This window comes from Neophocaena asiaeorientalis, unplaced genomic scaffold, assembly GCF_003031525.2.
Source record: "Neophocaena asiaeorientalis asiaeorientalis breed wild unplaced genomic scaffold, Neophocaena_asiaeorientalis_V1.1 scaffold473, whole genome shotgun sequence".
NCBI lineage: Eukaryota > Metazoa > Chordata > Mammalia > Artiodactyla > Phocoenidae > Neophocaena > Neophocaena asiaeorientalis.
The window spans coordinates 77,409-98,683 of NW_020174935.1; the positions used below are offsets into that span (position 1 = coordinate 77,409).

The following is a 21,275-nucleotide window of genomic DNA, read 5'->3' on the forward strand; positions in this document are numbered from 1 at the left end:
CATTCCTGCTCAAATTTAAACCACACCGTGACCCTAGGAGGCAGGTATGATGATGTCCATTTAACAGACAGAGTAACTGAGGTTCACGTTAAAGACGTGGTGGGTCAGGGACAGAGCCAGGATTCAAGCCGCACTGGAGGCCGGGCTCTGGGTCCCTGTGTGACCTGATGGCACAGGAGGTCTGTTCAAGCCCTCTGGCGTCTCCTTGTCCACCTGGGCCTTGACCAGAGGGCTTTGCTGAGAGATCCAGCTCCTCCCCTCTGTTCGGACTCACTTGCTGAAAATGGAGAAGTCGAAGTTCCAGCCCAGGCAGCGGATGACCCGGTCGTAGGCCACGCGCAAGGCGAAGTTGTCGTTATCGTCCTGGGGGAGGGGGACGGCGTCGGCACTCCGGTTGCCTTCCTCCAGGAAGAACTTCAGGGTGACGTGGAATTTGCCCTCGTGGTCCTTCACAATGGCCAGATCCGTCAGGTCAGACTCGAGCAGCCCGTCCAGGGACTTCAGTTGGTAGGTGTCCAACAGGCCATTGTTGATGGCCCTGGGGCCCAAGGGGAATGTCAGGAGAGAGAAAGACGTCTGTGCCGGGTAAGGAAGCCTCAGGGGCCAGGGCGGTTAGTCGGGCGGGGGTCAGGGGCTGGTAGCACAGCACACACAGTACCTGCCCAGCATACCTGAGGTCGCCGACGTAGTGGGTGGCCCAGGAGAGCCGGACCCGGGAGCGGCTCAGCATGTGGATGAAGTTGGTGACACCCAAGATGTTCTCCGCTGTCTCAAAGGCCGAGTTCCCCCGGCCCAGGATCAGCACATTCTGACCCACGAAGTCCTTGGGATCCACGGACATGGACTCATAACCATCCACGTATTCGGAGCCAGGGAAGTCAACCTGGTTGGGGACTGACAAGCCAGTGGCCACGAGAAGGACGCTGCAGGTGGGGGACAGAGGGAGGATGGCTTAGCCTCTTAGCTATGAGACCACGACGTGAAAAATCCCTCTTTGGACCTGCCGCCTGGCTCGCCCGCCTCACCCAGACTGCTGGCTCCTAAAAGAAAGCAGGTTGCTCATTTATTCACCCACCTCCTGACCTGTCCCAGTGCATCTGAGACCCTACCCTGGCCTCTCACTGAGTGATCCAGTGGGTGCAGTTTCCTTTACACCTTCCTGGGATTATACCAAACGTGAGAATTAGTTCTACTTTCTGACTTTGGAGAGGGTGACGCCATGAGAAATGGATTAATTCACTTAGTTTTGAACATGGCAGCCTCACCAAGTACCACCCTAGTCATGAAAATGAAACTAGACGTTCTGCTTCCCCCTCTCGTACTTGCGTGGCAGACGCAGTCTGCTGAGTGGTGACTCTGTACGAGGCCCTGTACTCAGTGCTTTCTACCTCATCTTACTGCTCAAAGCAGCTCTGCATTGGTGTTATTCGGCCTGCTCTACAGGTGAGGAGATGCAGGCTCCACGTGGGCCCACGACCTCCGTAGCTCCTTAGACAGCAGAGCCAGAATCTGACCACAGGTCAGCCTAATTCCAGAGTGCTGCTCTTTCCACTGGTGGGGATTACAATCCCGTGGTGGACAGGCTGGGAGCCGGACCCTGCCGGCCTGCAGAGGACTGGTTTGATCACAAGGTAGTTTAGAAAACAGGACCGGGTGGCCTGGAGAAGGGGCCTGGGCAGCCTCTGTGGCCCCTTGCTTTTTGGCCTGTCCATTTGTTCCCATCTGAATCCCCTACACTGTAGCACTGCTGCCTAAGATGCGAGGGTCCAAATTGACCCAACCCTTCTCTCCTTGGGCTGTAACAAGCAAGGAGCAAGGCTGAGCCTCTGGCAAAAGGCATGAGAAAATGAACCGTGATCGAGCACCTGCCTGGAGCCAGGTGCCAGGCTGACGGCCGGGAACGGAGAGGCAGTCGGGCACAGCGTTAAGAACACAGGCTTCGGAGTCAGGAAGATGTGAGCTCAAGTGGCAGGTGCACCCCTTATTAGCCGTGTGACACGGCACTAGTTACTTAACTTCTCTGAGCCTCAGTTCTTCATCCGTAAAATGGGCATCAGTGAAGCTCCCTCAAAGGATCCTTGTGAGGATTAGACAAGCGCGGTATAACATATAACTCTGAATCTGGGTTCTCTAGACTACGCTAAGCTTTCTCCCAAGTCAAAGCGAGCTAAAACTGAATCCTGGCAGCACCGCCTATTGGCCCTCCCTCTCATTCAGTTCAGAAATCCTACTGAGCCTGTCTAACACTTGCTGGACACTTGCCAGTACTTCTCAGCATGTATTTTGGGGAACACAAGTTCTAGGAGATGCTCTACAAAAAGGGTCTTGTGGGTGCATAAGCTCAGACAATGCTCAACACCCAATGCTGGAGTCCTTCAGTGAATGTGAAGACACTGAAGTCTGAAAAATCCTGGAGGAAAGAAATGGTCAGAATTTTCAAGTATCTCTGAGTACATACATTTCTAGGAAACACTTGGGAAATGATGGCTGAACTGAACCTCTTAGCACTGGATTTCAGTGGGAGCAAGGATGGGCAGAAATGCCTCCTTTCTCCCACATCTACGGGCCAACCAATGGGTTTCCTTCTTCCAGGGAAGGCACTGGCTTCAGCAGGTGAGCTCTGGAGCCCGGTTCCTTACCTACACTGGTATGCCTGGCCCTTCTGGTCGGTCAGGATGAAGTAATGGCCATTCCAGGCCCGTTGATCCTTGTTCAGAGTGACGTGGGCAATGGTTGTGTTGTACAGCACGTGGAGCCCCAGCCGGTCTGCGAAGTCGCCCAGGTAGCGCACCATGTCGCCGGCATCGGGGAAGTAGGCGTTGGAGTAGTGTCTGAAGAGCAGCCGGGGGTCGTGGCTGAGCAGAGAGTTCCAGTCATGGCGGAGGTTGAACTCGGCGTTGGCCTTGCCTGTGTACCGCTTGTTGATGCTGATGAGCTTCCCGTGCCGTGGGTAGCGCGTGAAGAAGCTGCCCGGTCCCGGGGCGCGTTCGAACACGGCGTAGTCCCTGCCGGCCCGCTGCAGGAAGTAGGCCATCTGCAGCCCGGCGGGCCCGGCACCCAGGACACAGTAGTCCCGGTGCGCGGGCACCGAGGCCTGGGCGGGGCACGGGGAGAGAGCCGGGTGCAGGGCGATGGTCAGGAGAAGCCCTGGGAGGCCCCACAGCAGGGCCGCGGCGGAGAGGCCCATCCTACGGCAGACCAGAGAGGTGAGGCCTCGGACCACGAAGGCCCCTCGACGCCCGCGGAGGTGAGCCAGGAACTGGGGGCCCAGAAAGGCAGGGGCTTGCCGGAGCGCTCACTGCGACCTGGGGTGCAGCCAGGACCAGAACCCACGGACCTCTGAACTCATTTGCCCCGACTCCATCGTTTCAAGCTCGGATCTGGGCTCCCCCCAGGAGTCCCGAGCCCCTCCATCTCCCTCAGGACCTTAGTTCCCAAGGGCGCCAGACTCCTTATTGCCATGGTAATAAGAGGCTGGGTGTTTTCCCCAATTTCCCCTAATTCCAGGGATGCCCAACACCCCCCTAGGGCCTCCCAAGGCCAGACCCTCGAGGGTCACGTCTTTTTGGCCACGCCCCCGCGCCCCCGCACTCCGGCCTCCAGCCTGAAGGAGGTGTGGTCTGCAGGCCCCCGTCCCACACCCGGGTCTCTTCGGTCACGTGACAGGGAAGCCCCGGCACACCTGCCCGCGGAGCAGCGCGAGGCCGCCCTCCTTCGGGCGCGCTGAATACGGGAGCCGCTCCCCACGCGTGCGCGGTGCCCACGCCCGTAGCTTCCGCCTCCCCGGCCCGCCAGTCCACCCCCCGCACAGAGCTCGAACCTCCCAGCCGCTCCGTAGACAGCCCGCAGCCAAGTCAGGCCGCGCTCGGCCTGCCCGCGCCACCGCGGCGGCCCCGCCCATGGCAGGGGGCGGGGTCACGTGGCGGCGCGCGTCATGAGGGGCTGGGCTGTCGGGTTCTGGGCTCCGGGTCGCTCGCGAGAGCCGCGCACGTGCTGCTCCGCCGGCCGACGCGTGCCGGCGCGTGGTGGCCCGACTGAAGATCAAATCTGGCAAGTGGCTTGGGGCTCTTTAAAGCTGTGTCTTTCCACGTGTAAGGGAGGCACGGGAGCAGACGACTTTTGGAGATAATCGCAGCTGTTCCGCTCCATTACTGTGGCCAAAGACTAGTTGGGTACTCAGTACCTTGGGACCGGAAACCAGGTTGATGAAGCCAGGACGGATAAACAAATTAACTGGTGTGTTCGCTACAGTGATTCAGTCTGTTGTTTACTAAGAAACAGGACTGACTGGACCTTCCACCAGAAGAGGAAGGCCAGGGATTGTTTCCAATATAATGTAAATAGCTGACTGGCCAAATGGAATTTAGGGGTGATTTGCTTAAGGTCACACAGTTAAGAAGTGGATTGTGACATTAAAACCCCCCATTTATACTCCAAATTATGAGCTCTTCCAGAAAGCTCGAGGACTGTAACGAAGCGGTGGTTTTGATGAAGGGGATGTGCAGTCAAGCACACATCTTGGTAGAAGGTTGCTGCTGTCCACAAGGAATTAACAGCTTAGTTAATGGTTTCAGTTCTTCTCTAAGTATGGGAAAACGCAAGAAACTGGGTTCACAAGACTTTCTCTTGAAAATATGTCTGAAGGCTGGTTCTGCCACCTTTAGAGCAAGAAGCGCCTCCTCATCCTCAGTTCCTTCAGGGTATACCGTAGGTCAGCAACTGCAGTGGCTAATGACTTGATTCTTGTAGAGCTGGGCGGTAGGTTACATTCTTTATTTGACAATTGCTTCCCTTTCAGTCTTAATTTCGACCAAGGTTTGGGAGGCATTCTGTGACTGACTTGTCACCTGGTGCTAGGAATGCTCATTCCCAGGCCAGGCAAAATTTACTGATAGGCCCCGCCATGTGCTGCTGCTGGACTAGGCCCTGTTAACAGTAGCCAAAAGCCTCCGGACCACCTGTCTTACTAGTCTGTTATGGTTCAGGAAATGGTTCCCGCCTGTTGTTTCTTCCCATATCTAGAGTCAGACTATTACAATCATTGATCTTATAGAATTGTATGTTTGTCATTGTTTCAAGTCGCCTAGTCATCATTATTTTTATTGGAGGCTGTCACACATTTGGTAGTGCAAGAAACAATACTCTTATAAAATAGGCAGAATATGTGTAATATACCTAGCAACATGAATACGGTCATAAGTAAGTATTTAAGCTAAGAACTTTGCTTAGGTGCAGGCCGTTATCTCCCCAGGTCACCTGACCAGTCTGTTCTGCCCCCATCACTGCCTTTAAGGGAAATGGCATGTTGGCATTGTACATAAAGTTCACCAAAGATGTCTGCCAGTACAGGGCGAGTGGAGGGTCACTGTGACCCCTTACAGGATTGAGAAATGAATGTTTTCTTCCAAGGACTTGCTGGCACCAGAAGGAAAACTGATCTTACGGTTGAGCAGGCATTTCTGCCGTAGGGGAGATCTGGTCAATGCATAATGTGGGTGCGCAACGCACACTAGAGGGGAGCAGGAGGTTGAAAGACAGAGAAAAGGTTTTATGTTGAAATTTGTCTTGTCTTGCCTTAAAATGTGAATTTTTATTTCACCATTGGTAATGTAAACAAAGTGGCCTGCGACCGTCCAGTGTAAACAAAGTGGCCTGCGACCGTCCAGTGTAAAGACGCTGAAACACAAACCCACTGCTCATGCCTAGCAATGGTGGCCAAAGTGGAGGCAACATGGAGGATGACAGGATGACCCGGAACTGCCATTCAAGTGAACTGGATGACCAGGGCTGGCTTTCCAGAGGTGGGATGTGGATCCTGCATGAGATTTACATGGGTAGAACACAGCACAAGTACAGGAAACTCTCAAGGGGGTGTTAAAGTAGTCCTGTGAGACGGGGCTGAGGGTTCTGGTTGGTAAGGCAGCCGTGCCTAGTGTGGAAAAACCCTGTGATCTTCCAGCTTTGCATGGCTGGAGCTTCTTCTCATTCAAAGTCATCACTGGGACTTCTCTAGAAAAGTCTTCCTTGAGCTCTCAGACTTAAGTACCCCCTAAGGAATGCCATTTATCTATTTTTTTCCTAGCCTATATCAGCAACAGAGAAGAGCTCCATTAGAGCAGAAATGATCTTATTCACTACAGTGACCTCACAGCTTCCATCAGCATCTGACATACAGGAGGCCTTTAATAATCTGTTGAATAAACATTGAAACCAGACAGACCAAAAATGAAGTTAGGGAGGTCTACTTAATAGTTGTGAAGATTATGAGAATGGGTGTGGGCAATTAATTAAGTACTTAAAACAGCTGCTGGTTGTATTTTGTATTGGGAAATTAGGACTGATAAAATACGGCAGGGCCTTCAGACTAGGCTGAGCCTGGACTGTAGGCCGCAGGATGCGATTGAAAGTTTAGAGTCAGGACTATTTACAGCAGCCAACTTGGTGGCCCCAAGCAAGACCAGATGGAAGTAGGGGATAGATGAAAGACATGAGGCATGTGGAGGCTGATATAAGATGTTTTTAGAGAATGAGACTGAAATTAACTTCCACCTGCCCACTTGCTCCAGCTAATCCTGCTGGGTTGCATTGTGGGTCTGCAGGAGGCAGCTCGGGGAGTACCAGCCCGAACTTGAAACCCCGTGACACTTGTCACACTACTTTAAAGTGAATTTTGTAACGCTCCACCTACAATGAAAGGTCCCCAAGAAGCACATCTTATGCTCTATTTTCCTAGTAACTCTGACAAACACAGTCCAGTAAGTTTTTGCTTGCTTTCTGAGGCTCAATTATTTTGACTGAAATTGTTAACTTTAGGACCGTTACGCAAAAGCTGAGCCAGTTTTCTCATCTGTATGATGGTATGACTTCCACCAGCATTACAGTTCTGTGTCAGGGTCCGGTGAGATATTTATAGAACATGCAGTATAACACGTGGCACGGTATATTACTTCATAGTGTTCTGTACATTGGACAGAACACTATCCGCTTATAAAAAGTTTACAAGTACTAAACATCTGTAGCTCTGCTCTGATTTGTTCATGACACAGTTCTTTGAGGGTGCCAGCTTGAGATCCCGTCACCAGCCCAAGGCAAGCCTGAAAACAATTTACGAGCCGTTACGATCACCACAGCCTCCCGCACCTGCAGCCACCCCACCTCAGCCTTCAGAGACTGCCCTGCTTCATGTTTCACCAGTGATGTGTGTCTCTGAAGGCAGCAGCTGGGTCTGGCACGCAGCCAGCAGGCACTCGTGCTTGTGGAAGTGGACTTCCTACGGGGACCTCACAATGGACAACACTCCCCAGGAATGGATAATTTCAAGGGGTTTCAAGAACAAAAAAATTCAGGGCATTCACCTCCTAACAGGAATGTAAAACTACTAAAGCGCAAGAACAAAGGACGGAACCCGGATTATGAACTCCGGAGAGACTCTGCTGTATCTCACCCTCCCTCTCCCAAGGGCTACTCGGAGCAGGGCTGTCAATCATAACATAGGCGCGCGATGAAGGTAAGAGACTAGACAGACTTATACTTTACTCCAGCTGTCAAGCTGCAGAGAGCAACAATCAGACAAACGTTCCACCAGGTATCCAAGGCCCTCCTAGGCTCGGCAGAATCACAGAATCCAGCCCCACATCACTGTCTGGTTTAGGTTTCTTCCTCTGAAAGATACAAAAGCCACATCAAACTGGAGAATTGCTTATGATTTTCAACACCTCCACTCAGAAGTGAAACCTCGCAGATGCTCACATTTCCTCCAGTCACCTACTGGAGAAGCAGGTGAGAGAGCTCAAAGCCCGTGTAACTCACCTGGAGCATCTTTCCTCCCTCAGACCACTGGCTAACATCAGGGACTTCCGGTGCCTTCCTCTAGACGCTTCTTCCTTGCCCTAGCCTCTAAAAGACCACTCTCCTCCCTGACCCCATCCTGTGATCTAAAGGCTCTGGAAGCAGCTTCTGGAGCCAGACTGACTGCTACTCCAAGTGACATCTCAGGGAACTCCCAGAGGTTTCCATCGAGGTTAGGACTGTGCGTACAGCTTGGGCCCCAGCTGGCACACGCTCACACCAGACTTCGGAGGGAGGCTTGCTACAAACCTTCTTCTTCCTCCTCCTCCTCCTCCTCCTCCTCGTCGTCCTCATCCGAGCTGAAGGTGCCGTCGGGCAGGCTGTAGACGCGGATGACCTGCTTGTTGGGGTCCTTGAGGATGAGGTACTTGCCCTCCTCCAGCCTCATGCAGATGTCCACGACACAGCGCAGGATGCCCCAGGCGTTCTCCACGCTCAGGTTGATCTGGCTGGCGAACTCATTGGGCTTGAACTGCTGGGTGCCCAGGATGACGTGGCGTGACGAGTCTTTCACGTGGTACCGGGACACGTAACTATTGAGGGGAAGAGGAGTATTATGGGGGGGGGGGCAGGCGGGCACAGAGACACAGCGACGCCTGGGGTCGAGTATCAGTTAAATGGTGACACCTGGCCTGACGCTTGTCCCAAGAAAAAGGAGAAAAGGCCAGCCCTCATCTCCCAACCTGCAGACGCCCCCTTCCAAAGATGAGCTCCCGGCCAGGAATCTCACCCAAGCTTGAGGTACTCGGATCCGGCCAGCAAAGCACAGCAGGTCCAGCGGGCCAACTTGTAGCTGTTGTTCTTCAGCTCGGTGGCAATGACGGCCCCTCGCTGAGAATCCAGCTTCTGACGCCAGTCAACGCCATTGCAGTGCTGCAGGAGGGGAGCCCCGGTTACACGGGCCAAGGCGGGCTCCCACTGCCCACGGCCTGCTGCCACTTCCGGCAGAGAAGCAACTCCTTAGTGGGCCTGACTGGGGAGGGGCGAGCGCACAGGTAAAGCAGAGGTCAGGCTTATCTTTTAAGAGGCAGGGCCTTGGTCCCTCCCTTGGGCAGCAGGTGCTCAACAGAGCGCAACTCCTCCCTTCACAAGAGCTCATCCAGACCAGGACACGCACGCACACAAGTTAAAAAAACAAGCGCCACACAAGTGGTGAGGGCATGTGTTTATCACATGCTGGGCGGAGAGGAAGGGTTTTGCATGGGAGCCTCGCAGCTCCCCCATGGAGGATACTGGCAGAGGCTGGAGGTGAAGTGATCTGAGAGGGATGCGGGGAGAGACGGGCCGGTTGAGCCCCGGTGAGCGTGGAGGCCCGCAGAGAGCGAGGTCAGGGTCTGGTGCTGTGCACACGCACAGAGACAGACAAAAAGCAGAGAGACCCCGGAGACCACCTTCTCCAGCCACCTCTTCCGCAGATGTGGGAACCTGGTCTCAGGGTGAAGTGACGGCTGAAGGGCACACGGCAGAGACTCCTAAACTTTCTTGGTTCCTGGCAACCCTAGGCCAGAAGAAATACTAAAGAGTTCCTTTTATTAAGGAGTTAGGTCCAAACCACTTAGGGGCAGTATTCTGACAGATGTCTCTGGGCTTTCTTCAAAAATTAAAACTATCCTGCAGCAGCCTTGTGAGGTTGCTGTGGCATTTTAAGGGCCTTTCCTCAAATCTGTGCTTCCTCAAGGAAGCAGTGTTTCGGACCATTAACTGGCAGAGATACTGAAGGGAGGGAGGAGTGAGTTAGGGAGGTCAGCTAACAATAGGCATCACGGAGAGGAGGGCCCGAAACTAGGGGGATGATGTCAGTGAGACCCAGAGCTGAGCAAGAAGACAGACTGCACCTGACAGCAGAATTCAGGAGTGCAAAGGAGGAGATGTTTGAGGCTCTGAGCCGAAGAGAGCAGGAGAGACAAAGCTGACGGATGGCCAAGCCAGAGGGAACGACAAACAAGGACGTTGGAAGGACAAGGTATTTTAGAAAAAAGAAAAAAACCAACAATGGAATGGGAGTCAGAATAGATTTCGGGAATCATTTTTAGAGTTCAAGGATGAGGCTCGGGGTAGGCAGAATTCTGAGTTGACCCCGGGTGACCTTGCTCTTGCAGAATTTGCTACCATGGAGTCTGGATGGAACGTGTGAGTATGATGAAATACCCGCGATCACGCTATCTCACGTCAAAAGGGATTCTGCAGATGGAGTTAAGGTCCCTTAAGACAGGAAGACCATCTGGGTGGGCCTCACCTAACCATGCGAGTTTCTTAAATCTGGGTGTAGAGGTTGGACACAGAGGAAGCCAGAGATTTCAAGCACGAAAAGAATCTTATGTTGCTGGTTTGAAGGTGGAGGGGACCACATGGAAAGAAATGTGGGTGGCCTCTAGGAGCTGAGCGGCCCCAGCTGACATCTGGCAAGAGAACAGGGGACCTCAATCTGACAACTGCAAGGAACTGAATTCTGCCAAAATGAGCTTGGAAGTGGATTTTTTTTTTTTTTTTTGCGGTACGCGGGCCTCTCACTGTTGTGGCCTCTCCCGTTGCGGAGCACGGGCTCCGGACGCGCAGGCTCAGCGGCCATGGCTCACGGGCCCAGCCGCTCCGCGGCACGTGCGTCCTCCCGGACCGGGGCACGAACCCGTGTCCCCTGCATCGGCAGGCGGACTCTCAACCACTGCGCCACCAGGGAAGCCCTTGGAAGTGGATTTTCTTCCAGAAACTCTAGCTGAGAACTCAGTTCTGCTGAAACCCTAACTTTAGTTCCTGGATATTCTGAGCAGAGAACCAAGCCACACGATGCTAGACCTCTGACCTACCAAACTACGAGCTAATGGATGTCATTTTAAGCCTCCAAGTTTCCGTTACCTTGTTATGGAGCCAAAGAAGATGAATATATGCTATATAAAGAAGTGATTACGGCAAAATGACTTGCAAAGGGGACTGACCCTAAGAGAAGGCTCCACTGGGGGTCAAAAAGGAGGGGAACCAGCAAAGGAAACACGTGAAGGAAGTTGAGAAACGTGTAAGACTAGATTAAGGTACTAACACAGAGGGAACAGCCGCCATACAAATACGACACCATATGCTACAGGGAGGGCATGGTGGAAAGTCTAAGAAAAGGCCACTGGCCCAGAGCTAAGTTCGCAGCAAACCTTCCGGTGTGCTCTCAGCAGGTGATGGAGGATGACGAGCATCTGAGGGTGAGACTCAGCAGCCTGGAATGCTAATCCCTTGGCTCTAATGAAAGCAGAGCACAGTGGCCCCCAAACTCCATCTCACTGGACCCTCGTTCAACACAGGCCCGGCCTTTCTGTCCTTGCACCAAGAATCCTTTATTCTACACAGCAGCACCGAGGAGCTCTGCCACGCATTTCAAATTCAGGCACGTAGCCCAGGTACTTTCAGAAAGGATGACAACCCAATAATCATGGCGCACCAGCCTGAGAGAGAACAGAAAGAGGAGGAAAAGCGAAGGACACGTGATTCTTTCAAGATGCCCCCTGAAGAGCGAAATCTGGGCTTATCTGAGAATCTCTGACTTCAGGAAGTGAAGGAGTTGGAAAAAGGGCATCCGAAGGTTGAAGACCAGGTAGGGGCTGCAGTAAGCGAAAGAACAGGTCAAAAAGAAGAGCTGCGTGGCCTACAGGAAACCTGCCAGCCCGGCTCATAAGGAAAGATCAAAATCACGCTTGCAAAGAGCAGAAATCAACAGGAAGTGGGAATGGAACAGAGGGACAGAAAGCACTGGAAGAAGGTAATTACCTCAAACACATGATCTCTTTCTCAGTAAGTAGGGGAAAAACTCAGAAGACAAAAAAAATCTCGGTAGCTCTCTAAGTGAGGTGAGGGGCAGACAGACATAGGATGGTACTCACCCTGGAGTCCCACTCGTTGAGGGTCTTGATGTTGATGAACGACACCTCCCCGTTGGCGCCAGTCATGACGCCGTCGTGCTCACAGCGGACGATGAGGTCAATGTCGTCTCCGAGCTTCCACCTGCGGTAACTGCAAGGAAGGAGGAGCTCCTTCGGTCAGCTGAGACCCTGGATTTCAGACACACCACCCACACAGGGCACGGGCACCAGGGAGGTGACATACCGGTAGGCCACAGAGGCAATCTCATTCTTATCCATGTCATCCTCCACAAACGGGTTTGGGTTGGGGAAGTTGTATCTTTCCTTCCCCTGCAAGGATGACAGAGGTGTCACGAGACGGCAGCAACTTGTCACCAAGGCAATCAGCCAGACCCTGCACCTCTGCTTTGTCACAGCCCTGACTAGGTCCCTAGCTCCTGAGGGGGCTCTGGGATCACTACGTGCTGTGCATCCCTTTACCCAAGCAAGCAGCCCGCGGACCACAACAGATGTAACAGCTCGCGTTCACCCCGCGCTTATGTTTGTCGCCCACGCGCTTTAGGTGTCTCATTTAAATAGCAATCTCGTCCCTCCTGTTTTGTTTTTCTCCATGGCACACACAGCCACTTGTCACAACGTATGTGTACTCAGGGTTTACTGTCTTTCCTCCTCCGTTGTAACAAAGCTTCTGAAGGGTTGCAACTTTGGCTGGTTGCTGTATCCCCAGCTGGGAAACAGTGAGTGCACTTGTACACAGATATTTCAAGAAAAGGTCACAATGTATCTAAGTGAAACAAGTATTATTGGTATTCTAATTTTACAGAGAAGAAACATGCCCAACACCACAAAGCTAAAAACAGGTGGATCTAGGGTTCAAAGTCAGGCTGTCTGATCTTAAAGCCCAAGCTCGGATCTCCTCTGTGACAGGCAGGGACCCCGTCTATCCTCACCAATCCCACAACCCCGGGGCTGACGACACGGCAGATGCTCAATCGACAGCAGCTGGAGTCGACAAGCTAAAAATGGATGCCCAAATGTTCCCAGGGCCTCACCATCCTCAGGCACTGCTGGGAGAAGTTGTGGTTGATGTAGGTTGCTTCCATGGCCAGGTTGCGGGGTGAGTTGAAGGAGTTGCCTTCATCTTGCGGGGGCTCGTTGGCTGTCTCACTCACCGTCAGGAGGTCTGCAAGAGCGTGACACAGCCAACCACTCACGAAACAGAGTCACCGAAGAGGTGCATGGCCCTTTGGGGAGCAGTGGCGATCCAGACACACACCCTTCCTCCAAAGAACCGCCATCTGCTAACGTGGGTCCCCTGAGTGTGGGACACACTGGGGGGGAGCAGGGTGCGCTTCTGGATAACTTGAGACACTAACGTTAAATTCAGTCACGATCACGTGGAAGAAAGCCATACCTTTTCCTTCCTTTTGGATTCCTCAAGAGAATGTTTGATTTTATTAGTTTTTCAACAACGAGAAGCAACAGAGTCACGTTTGGCTTCACTCTGCTATTCCTGAGTGGTTCTCACTCACTGTGTGTGCATGTACACACACGTATGGTGTAAGATATATGCGTATGTATTTTTTCCTTCGTAAATATGCTGAAGTAAAAAAGGCATCAATCTAAAGGAAAACATGAAGTATGTACTAAAGGTGGTATAGAGAGATGCCAGAAGTCAGGAAAGTGCTATTCAAATGAGTAAAAACTAGAAGCACGGTATTTGGGCACCATGAGGCCTCCGAAGGCTGACGCCCCCAGAGGGACTGTGGTGACAGTCCCTTCCCCTGTCGCTGAGGAGGCTGAGTGGGATTCTGACATGGCTGTTGAAGCCTGTGAGGAGACAGACCCTCTTCTACCCGTTCTCTAGACCAGGGAATGGCTCTGAACCAACAAGGACACTCAGCACCTCTGTGCTGTTCCCGAACAGGCTTCGTACCAAAGTCAGAGTTGTCCCTCTTGTCAAAGAAGAGCTTGGACCCGACTCTCTGGACGACGATGTCCCAGGAATACACGGAGCGGGTGCAGCTCATCAGTGTGGCCAGAATGGCATCGGTGGCAAACACGTTCCCCTGAGTTTTTGCCAGCTGCAGAGGACAGAAGAGAGATGAGGCTACTTCAGGCTTGAACTGAACATTCACAGCAGGGGAAGGACTCCTCTGTAAGGCGCGTTCACACCCACACCCTTGTCTGAGCAAGGCTGCAGCAAGCCAGCCAGCAAACTTGTGTCCTGGGGTCCAAGGAACTGCAGCTCCCTGAGCACCTGCTGTATCCCAGGAGAGCACTGCCCGATGCTGCCATCCTCACCCCAGAGACACGTGGTAAGTACATTTACCCCGATTTACAGGTAAGAAAGCTAAGGCCTCAGAGAGGTGAAGCCAGGAAGCGCGGCAGAGCTGGGACCCGGGCCCAGCTTCACCTAACATCAACACTTATGGTCTGGCCAGCAAAGTGCTCTTATTTTCATCTAATCCTAAGTCGATTCAGAAGAGTCTCATCTACAGGGGCTTCCGAGGCCCAACCGATTCACACGCATCCCCGCATCTCTGTCCCGAGGCCTCAACACTCCCCGTGGGCGGGCAGGTGCGGGGCAGGGGGCGCCCACCTTCCGGATGACGGGGTCGTCCGTGGTGGTGACAGTGTGGAAGATGCGCTTGATGCTCCGCAGCGGCTTCTCGCTCCTCGTGGTGATGCGGTCGAAGGCTTTGTCGTAGTATTCCAGGGCCCCGCAGCACTCGCTGAGGGGAGAGCAGGCAACACGCGCTAAGCGAAGGGGAAGAAGACCACCTACTTCTTTCCTGTTAAGCCATGGATCCAAAGTCTAGAGTATGAGAGATGAAAACATTCTCTGACTCGACTCTCAGTGCCTGCTCCGGGCCCTGCCCCCTCAGCTCCTGATGTGGCTCCACAGAACAGTGAGGACACAACTGATTCTGCTCCGCCTCCCCATTTTAAAGACAGGGAGGCTGAGGCCAAGACAGGGAGAGCGGCAGTTACAAAGCCCGCAGCAGGCACGCTGACTCGGTCTGGTGCCCCAGCTCCCCGCTAAGTTATTTCCATCTACTGGCCCTTTGAGGTAAGGAGCTCTTTGAAATGTAAGCAAAAGCTCCATGACTCCTGAAGAACTGCTATCTTTCTCTTTCTGCCCTCAGAGCTGTAGAACTTAACTTTTCCTTTTGCTCAGGATTTCAGGAAGTGGAAAGAAATCTGGAGTTTAACAGCAAATTTCTTTCTGCCAACAAGAGTTCTGTAACTTAATTCTTCTTTTTGTAAATTTATTTATTTTTGGCTGTGTTGGGTCTTCGTTTCTGTGCAAAGGCTTTCTCTAGTTGTGGTGCGCGGGCCTCTCACTATCGTGGCCTCTCCCGTTGCGGAGCACAGGCTCCAGACGCGCAGGCTCAGTAGTTGTGGCTCACGGGCCCAGTTGCTCCGCGGCACGTGGGACCCTTCCAGACCAGGGTTCGAACCCGTGCCCCCTGCATCGGCAGGCAGATTCTCAACCACTGCGCCACCAGGGAAGCCCACTTAATTCTTCTTTTGCTCACAATGCCAGGAAGTTCAAAGGGAGCTGAAGTTTTTTTTTCTTTTTGGCCATGCTGTACAGCCTGTGGGATTCTAGTCCCCCAACTAGGGATTGAACCCGTGCCCTTGGCAGTGAAAGTGTGGAGTCCTAACCACTGGACCGCCAGGGAATTCCCGAGGAGAGGAAGTTTTAATATCAGTAAACTTCTTTCTGCTTTCCCCCTCTTGGCACTGCTTTTTAAAACCTGTCTGTCAATCTTATGCACCTTTGGAAATCCTAGGGCTTAGGCCAACGGTCATCACCAGCTGGTGCGCACACAAGGGTGTGGTGGACAGGAGTAAAAGACGTCACCTACATGTCCTGGGGCTCTGACACTTCCAAGTAGCGCATCTTCATTAACTGAGGAAAGTCCATCTCCTCCTTCACCTCCCAGTCACTGCGGACTTCCACCGAGGAGTCTCGGGGCTTCTGTTGGGGGAAACCGTTGGAGGGGAAAAATGACAGCCAGTGCAAAATGTAAGCAAAAGGCAGGTTAACAGTACGAAGGCTTTTATTCAATAAATATATCCAGAACATTTACTACGTGCTGGCTGTTTTCCAGCAGCGTCCCTGACTCCTAGGAGCTTACAATCTGGAAGAGGACCGAAGGGACGAGAGCTCAGAAACAAATGGGAATTCTACTCCTCAGTAACGATGCCACCCTGGGAACATCAGCTCTTCTGTATTCCTACATTTTATACAGGAGCTGTAACAGCTCCTTTGTATTTCTCTCAGGGTATCAGCTGTTTATTCTTGCTGCTACAGCAAGCACCATGTCCAGCAAAATGTAACTTCCACAGTTGTACCTTCACGCTTGCTCACGTCTTCTACTCTCACCACGCCCACATAACACTTGTACAGGAATGCCCACGGGGGCATCATTCCTAATATGCCCCAGAGTAAAACCGCCCCGTGCCCATCAGTGGTGAACGGATGAACAAAATGTGGTCCATCCATCTAACGGAATGTGGCGATAGAAAGGAACGAAGCGCCGACATGTGCTACATCATGGATTAGCCTAGAAAACATGATGCTTGGTGAAAGGAGCCAGTCACGAAAGATCATTCCGCTACGATTCATTTCTATGAAATGTCTGGGGCAGGCAAATCTGGAGACAGAAAATAGATAAGGGGCAGCCGAGGGCTGGGGAGGAGAGGGGCTGACTGGCACAGCGTACCGGGCTTCTTTTTAGAGTGCTGAAAACCTTCTGACACGGACTGTAATGACGGCTGTAGCACTCTGTCAATGCACTACAAGTCACCGAAATGTACACTGTAAATGGGTGACTTGTATAGTGTATGCACTATACCTCAGCAAAGCTGTTATAAAACCAAACAAATAAACAAAATCAAATTCCCGGACAGAATTCTGATATGGATATACTACCTGTGATTTTTGGTCCCATTTCTGCCTCACTCCAAATTGTTTCTGGAATTTTTTCTGCAGTCGTATGCGTTCTCTGGAAAGACAGGAAAACTGTGCTTTCGGTGCAGATTTTTAAGGAAAACAGGGGCTTAAAAAAAAGAGCAGACCAACAGGGCGCACACTAGACATGCTAGAGAGGCATACTGCCCCCACTACTGACCAGTATTACGCATATATTTTACTCCATCTATCCGGCTGTCCACTGGCAGCCCCAGCTTGGGCAGGGCTACTATCCTACCCAGCTCCAGGGACTCACAGGCCCCAGTGTGAATGGGGCTCCACAGCAGACCCAAGCCTAGGTAAGCTCCGAAGTTGCCTCCTATATGCCTCTGCTTCCCTTCAGTAGTCACATCCTCTGCAAGTGTCCTGCCCATGCTCTCTGCCGTTAACAGCTCTTCGAGAATGACCCCAGGGCTGAGACAGCGGCTTAACTGGCCCTGGGAAGACTTTCTGGTTTTCCTGCAATGGTGGGGAAGACGACTATTCTGCTCTGGCCTCCTGCCATCAGAGTGCAGTCGGTCCTGGAAGAATATCTTGTTCTGCCAGGATGGGCACCTCACCTCTCCTTCTGCTTGGCGCTCTTAGGCAGGGTCTGCAGGTTGAACTGCAACATGTTCCGTCGATCCTTGTCTCTGCGGAGGTTCCGCTGGGAAGCAGGAAAAAACATCCACATTAAAATCTTGGAGATCTGGCTTGCAACTGGCAGTGCCTAATGGGAGGCCATTAGAGTTAGTTTAGGATGCAAACCCAAATCGCACGTTTTACTCTGCTTTTATAGAATCAACATCCGGGGGTTTACAAGTATGCACAGGCATACCTCAGAGACATTCTGGGTTTGGTTCCAGACCTCCACAGTAAAGTATCACAATAAAGCGGGTCACACGACTCTCTTGCTTTACCAGCGCATATAAAAGCTATGCTATACGCATGGTCTACACCACACTGCAGACTATTCGTGCGCGATACCACTGTTTCTAAAACGTGAATGGGCCTCCCCGGAGTTGTGCCACAGCAGACCCAAGCCTAGGTAAGCTCCGAAGTTGCCTCCTATATGCCTCTGCTTCCCTTCAGTAGTCACATCCTCTGCAAGTGTCCTGCCCATGCTCTCTGCCGTTAACAGCTCTTCGAGAATGACCCCAGGGCTGAGACAGCGGCTTAACTGGCCCTGGGAAGACTTTCTGGTTTTCCTGCAATGGTGGGGAAGACGACTATTCTGCTCTGGCCTCCTGCCATCAGAGTGCAGTCGGTCCTGGAAGAATATCTTGTTCTGCCAGGATGGGCACCTCACCTCTCCTTCTGCTTGGCGCTCTTAGGCAGGGTCTGCAGGTTGAACTGCAACATGTTCCGTCGATCCTTGTCTCTGCGGAGGTTCCGCTGGGAAGCAGGAAAAAACATCCACATTAAAATCTTGGAGATCTGGCTTACAACTGGCAGTGCCTAATGGGAGGCCATTAGAGTTAGTTTAGGATGCAAACCCAAATCGCACGTTTTACTCTGCTTTTATAGAATCAACATCCGGGGGTTTACAAGTATGCACAGGCATACCTCAGAGACATTCTGGGTTTGGTTCCAGACCTCCACAGTAAAGTATCACAATAAAGCGGGTCACACGACTCTCTTGCTTTACCAGCGCATATAAAAGCTATGCTATACGCATGGTCTACACCACACTGCAGACTATTCGTGCGCGATACCACTGTTTCTAAAAAACCAATGTCTACACCTTAATTAAAAAAACACCTTATTGCTAACAAACGTTAACCACCATCTGAGCCTTCAGTGAGCAGTAACGTGAGCCATCACGGATCACAGATCACCATAACAAATGTAATAATAGTGAAAAAGTTCGAAATATTGTGAGAATTACTTAAATGTGACATAGAGACATGAAGTGAGCCAAATGCTGTTGGAAAAAAAGGCGCCAAAAGACTCGCTCGATTCAGGGTTGCCACAAACCTTCCATTTGTAAAAAAAAAAAAAAAAAAAAATCTGCGAAGCACAACAAAATGACATACGTTTGTACTTGGAATCAGATTTATATTCACACGCAGTTTTTACTGAAGTAGGTTTACTGGCTCTTATTAGAGTTGTTGAGTTTGTCTCTCTATGTAAGAAGATGCAGCCCAGCTGGACGATCTACTTAATAAATCCTGGACACAGCAATTAAGTGAGGCAACAGACACAGATCACCTTGTTAATCCAGCGCTAACATCCATCCTTAGCACACACGTCCTTGCTACTGGTCAACAGAAAGCTCAACTATTTAAATGCATCCCTGGACTTAGTACCCATTTATTTTAGCACAACTGTCACTGAATAGCTACTTGGAATTCGCTAGAAGACCCACAATAGCATGCTCTCCTCTCAGCAGTACTACACGGTAGCATTTTTAGCAGCAGGTGACAGCCCCAAGACGGGCAGATTGCTGGCTCTTGGCCTACCTGTGCAAACCGCATCCGATTCCGCTGGTAGGCAGTCTTCTGTGTGCGTGCGGTATCCACCAGCTGGAAACTAGTTTCATCCTCCTCGTGGAAGTAAGCATACTGACTCCCACCTCCAAACTGAGAGGAGTACTTATCTGGAGGCAAAGGTGACAGCGTGTAACAACACTGCCTACAGATTTTACAAATACATGGTGGTCTAAAGGCCTGCTATTTAAAGTGTGGTCTCAGGACCTGACCCATCGGCTGGGATCATCTTAGATGTACAGACTCACAGCCTCACCCCAGACCCACGGAATCAGAATCAGCATCTTAATAAGATCCCCAGCTGATTCGTACGCACATTCAAGTTTGAAAAGCTCTGGTCCGAAGAACTTTCTAAGTCAAGACAGAGTCTGAGGAACTTAAGCCCATCTGACTCTCTGCCTTAGTCTGTAGGAATATGAGTTAAAATCTACTCTCTCAGGAGAGGCAAGTATGCGGTCTAAGTGTCGTCACTGTCGTCATCAGGTGCCCCAGGCGGACGTGGCTAATGGGCTATGACTGACTTTCTTGCTGACCTCAGACTCAGATAATCTTAACTCAGTATTCCAGGGAGCCACTTCCAGCTCTCTCAGCTGGCACAGAGGGAAGAAGCCAATTTACTGTACCAGGATCTTAAAACCCGGAGTTTTAAAACTGGGATCCGCTGACTGGCCTCGCAGGTTCAATAAATTGCAATGAAATGAAAAATGGGAACATGTTCACCAGATTTGTAAAAGGGGCCGTGGCTCCCCAAAAGTGTGGGGGGGGAACCCACTATAATAGGCCTAACCTCTTTAATGAACAGTCTAAGTTGAGGCTATTTCCAAAAAGAATGTGGATTGTTTCCACAGTCCAGAATATGCCCTGAAATACTATGAATTATTATCAGCCTTTTGTTCCCATCCTAGAATGCTTTCAGGTGGAGGTTACTAGAAAAACTAACAATCCCTCAAGGCCCTGATCCGGGCAGTCAGGCGGAGAACACTTACTTGTGTACCTCTTATCTTGGTACGTGGCCCCCGTCCAGTCTGCAACCTAGTAAGAGCAACAAGGGAAGAAGACATGGAGCACGGGTCAGCCAGGTGGGTTTCTGTTCACTCAGAAACCCCCCAAAGTGAGGACACGGTGTGCGCAAGTGTCAGGACTGGCTCAGGATGGCTTTTTAAGAGCCCAGCTCTCCTATGACCACTGGAAGTATCCAGATGGATACTATATAATGGATACTATATATACTATATAATGGATACTTATAACCCTGATGCTTTTCAGAGAATAAAATTGAAACGAACTTGGAGGAGCAGCCACAGGTTAAGAGATTCAGACCCCCGCTGACAGGCGAGTACCTTTCCTAGCCGATCTCCTTTGCTGAATGGCTGGTAGGGCATGTCCCGAAACTGCTCGGGAACCGCACAGGGACCCCAGCCTGAGGGGTTGTCCTGGATCACGGGTGTCATGAACTTTGCCATCTTCTAAAACCTTAAGAATACAAACAATATAAGCAGCCCCATGAAGAAAAGCCTCAAATAAAAAAAAAGCCTTCCATTTGAGGTAAGCTAAGACATGAATGACAAAATTAAAAATGCAAAACAGAACCCTCAACTGTTGAGCTACTCCCCACTCAACGTCTTCTTGTAAATAATGTTGTGAGTGCTTAAAACTCAGGAGACTGCCACCAGAACTGATGTATCACATTTCATTGACTTTTTCTTCACTGCACCACCTCCGAAACGAGTCTGCACCTTCTGCTTGATGGGGTGTCATAGCGTAATTGGCAGTTTTTCTTTCTTGGTGTTACATGAAATAATTGTGCTTCTTAAAATGAGTGGTACCTCACATATTTGATGAAACGTAGTAACTTTTTTTCAAGTGTAATAAGTACGCTGTAGTTCTCGTTCTCACCGTCACCAGGCATACAATATTTAATCCCTAAGCCTCAGTCTCTTCATCTGTCAAATACATAAGATCCTTGTTTTATTTCTATCAGAGAATCATTGTGAAAGCCGTATGTATTAATTAACGTATTTGGAAATGATTCCATTGTAAAACGCTGCACAATTACTCCTGAGTCTTACAAAAATACATTTACACACAGTGCTGAGAAGAAAACAAGGGTCCGTGAATATATCCTGAAATGTA

The 21,275-nt window shown here is 51.1% G+C and overlaps 2 protein-coding genes across 6 annotated transcripts in view; both read right to left on the reverse strand.

Moving 5' to 3' along the window:
• The window catches only part of FOXRED2 (FAD dependent oxidoreductase domain containing 2), a 15,594-nt gene extending 11,465 nt beyond the window's left edge, over nt 1-4,129 (reverse strand). The window contains exons 1-4 of one of the 4 annotated variants that reach the window (XM_024761526.1): nt 3,683-4,126; nt 2,640-3,188; nt 672-923; nt 275-538 (exon numbers count right to left, since the gene is read on the reverse strand). In XM_024761526.1, the coding sequence (XP_024617294.1) occupies nt 275-538; nt 672-923; nt 2,640-3,187 (1,064 nt within the window). In that variant the 5' untranslated portion in view covers nt 3,188; nt 3,683-4,126. Of the gene's footprint in view, nt 1-274; nt 539-671; nt 924-2,639 lie in introns of all 4 variants that reach the window. The other 3 variants (XM_024761525.1, XR_003005503.1, XM_024761528.1) reach the window with 3 other exon arrangements.
• A 3,373-nt stretch (nt 4,130-7,502) lies between these two features.
• Nucleotides 7,503-20,636, reverse strand: EIF3D (eukaryotic translation initiation factor 3 subunit D). Of its 2 annotated transcripts, XM_024761563.1 has the most exons (14): nt 20,483-20,636; nt 20,129-20,174; nt 19,116-19,252; nt 17,963-18,048; nt 16,636-16,708; nt 15,566-15,678; nt 14,293-14,425; nt 13,627-13,774; nt 12,743-12,873; nt 11,935-12,020; nt 11,712-11,841; nt 8,579-8,721; nt 8,098-8,381; nt 7,509-7,661 (listed from the first exon to the last, which is right to left on the reverse strand). In XM_024761563.1, the coding sequence occupies exons 1-14, from the start codon at nt 20,603-20,605 to the stop codon at nt 7,648-7,650; spliced, it is 1,647 nt and encodes a 548-aa protein (XP_024617331.1). In that variant the 5' UTR covers nt 20,606-20,636; the 3' UTR covers nt 7,509-7,647. The 2 variants fall into 2 exon arrangements, with proteins under 2 accessions (XP_024617332.1, XP_024617331.1); XM_024761564.1 differs by lacking the exons at nt 17,963-18,048; nt 19,116-19,252; nt 20,129-20,174; nt 20,483-20,636 and adding an exon at nt 17,235-17,349 and having other exon boundaries at nt 7,503-7,661.
• Nucleotides 20,637-21,275: the final 639 nt, after the last annotated feature.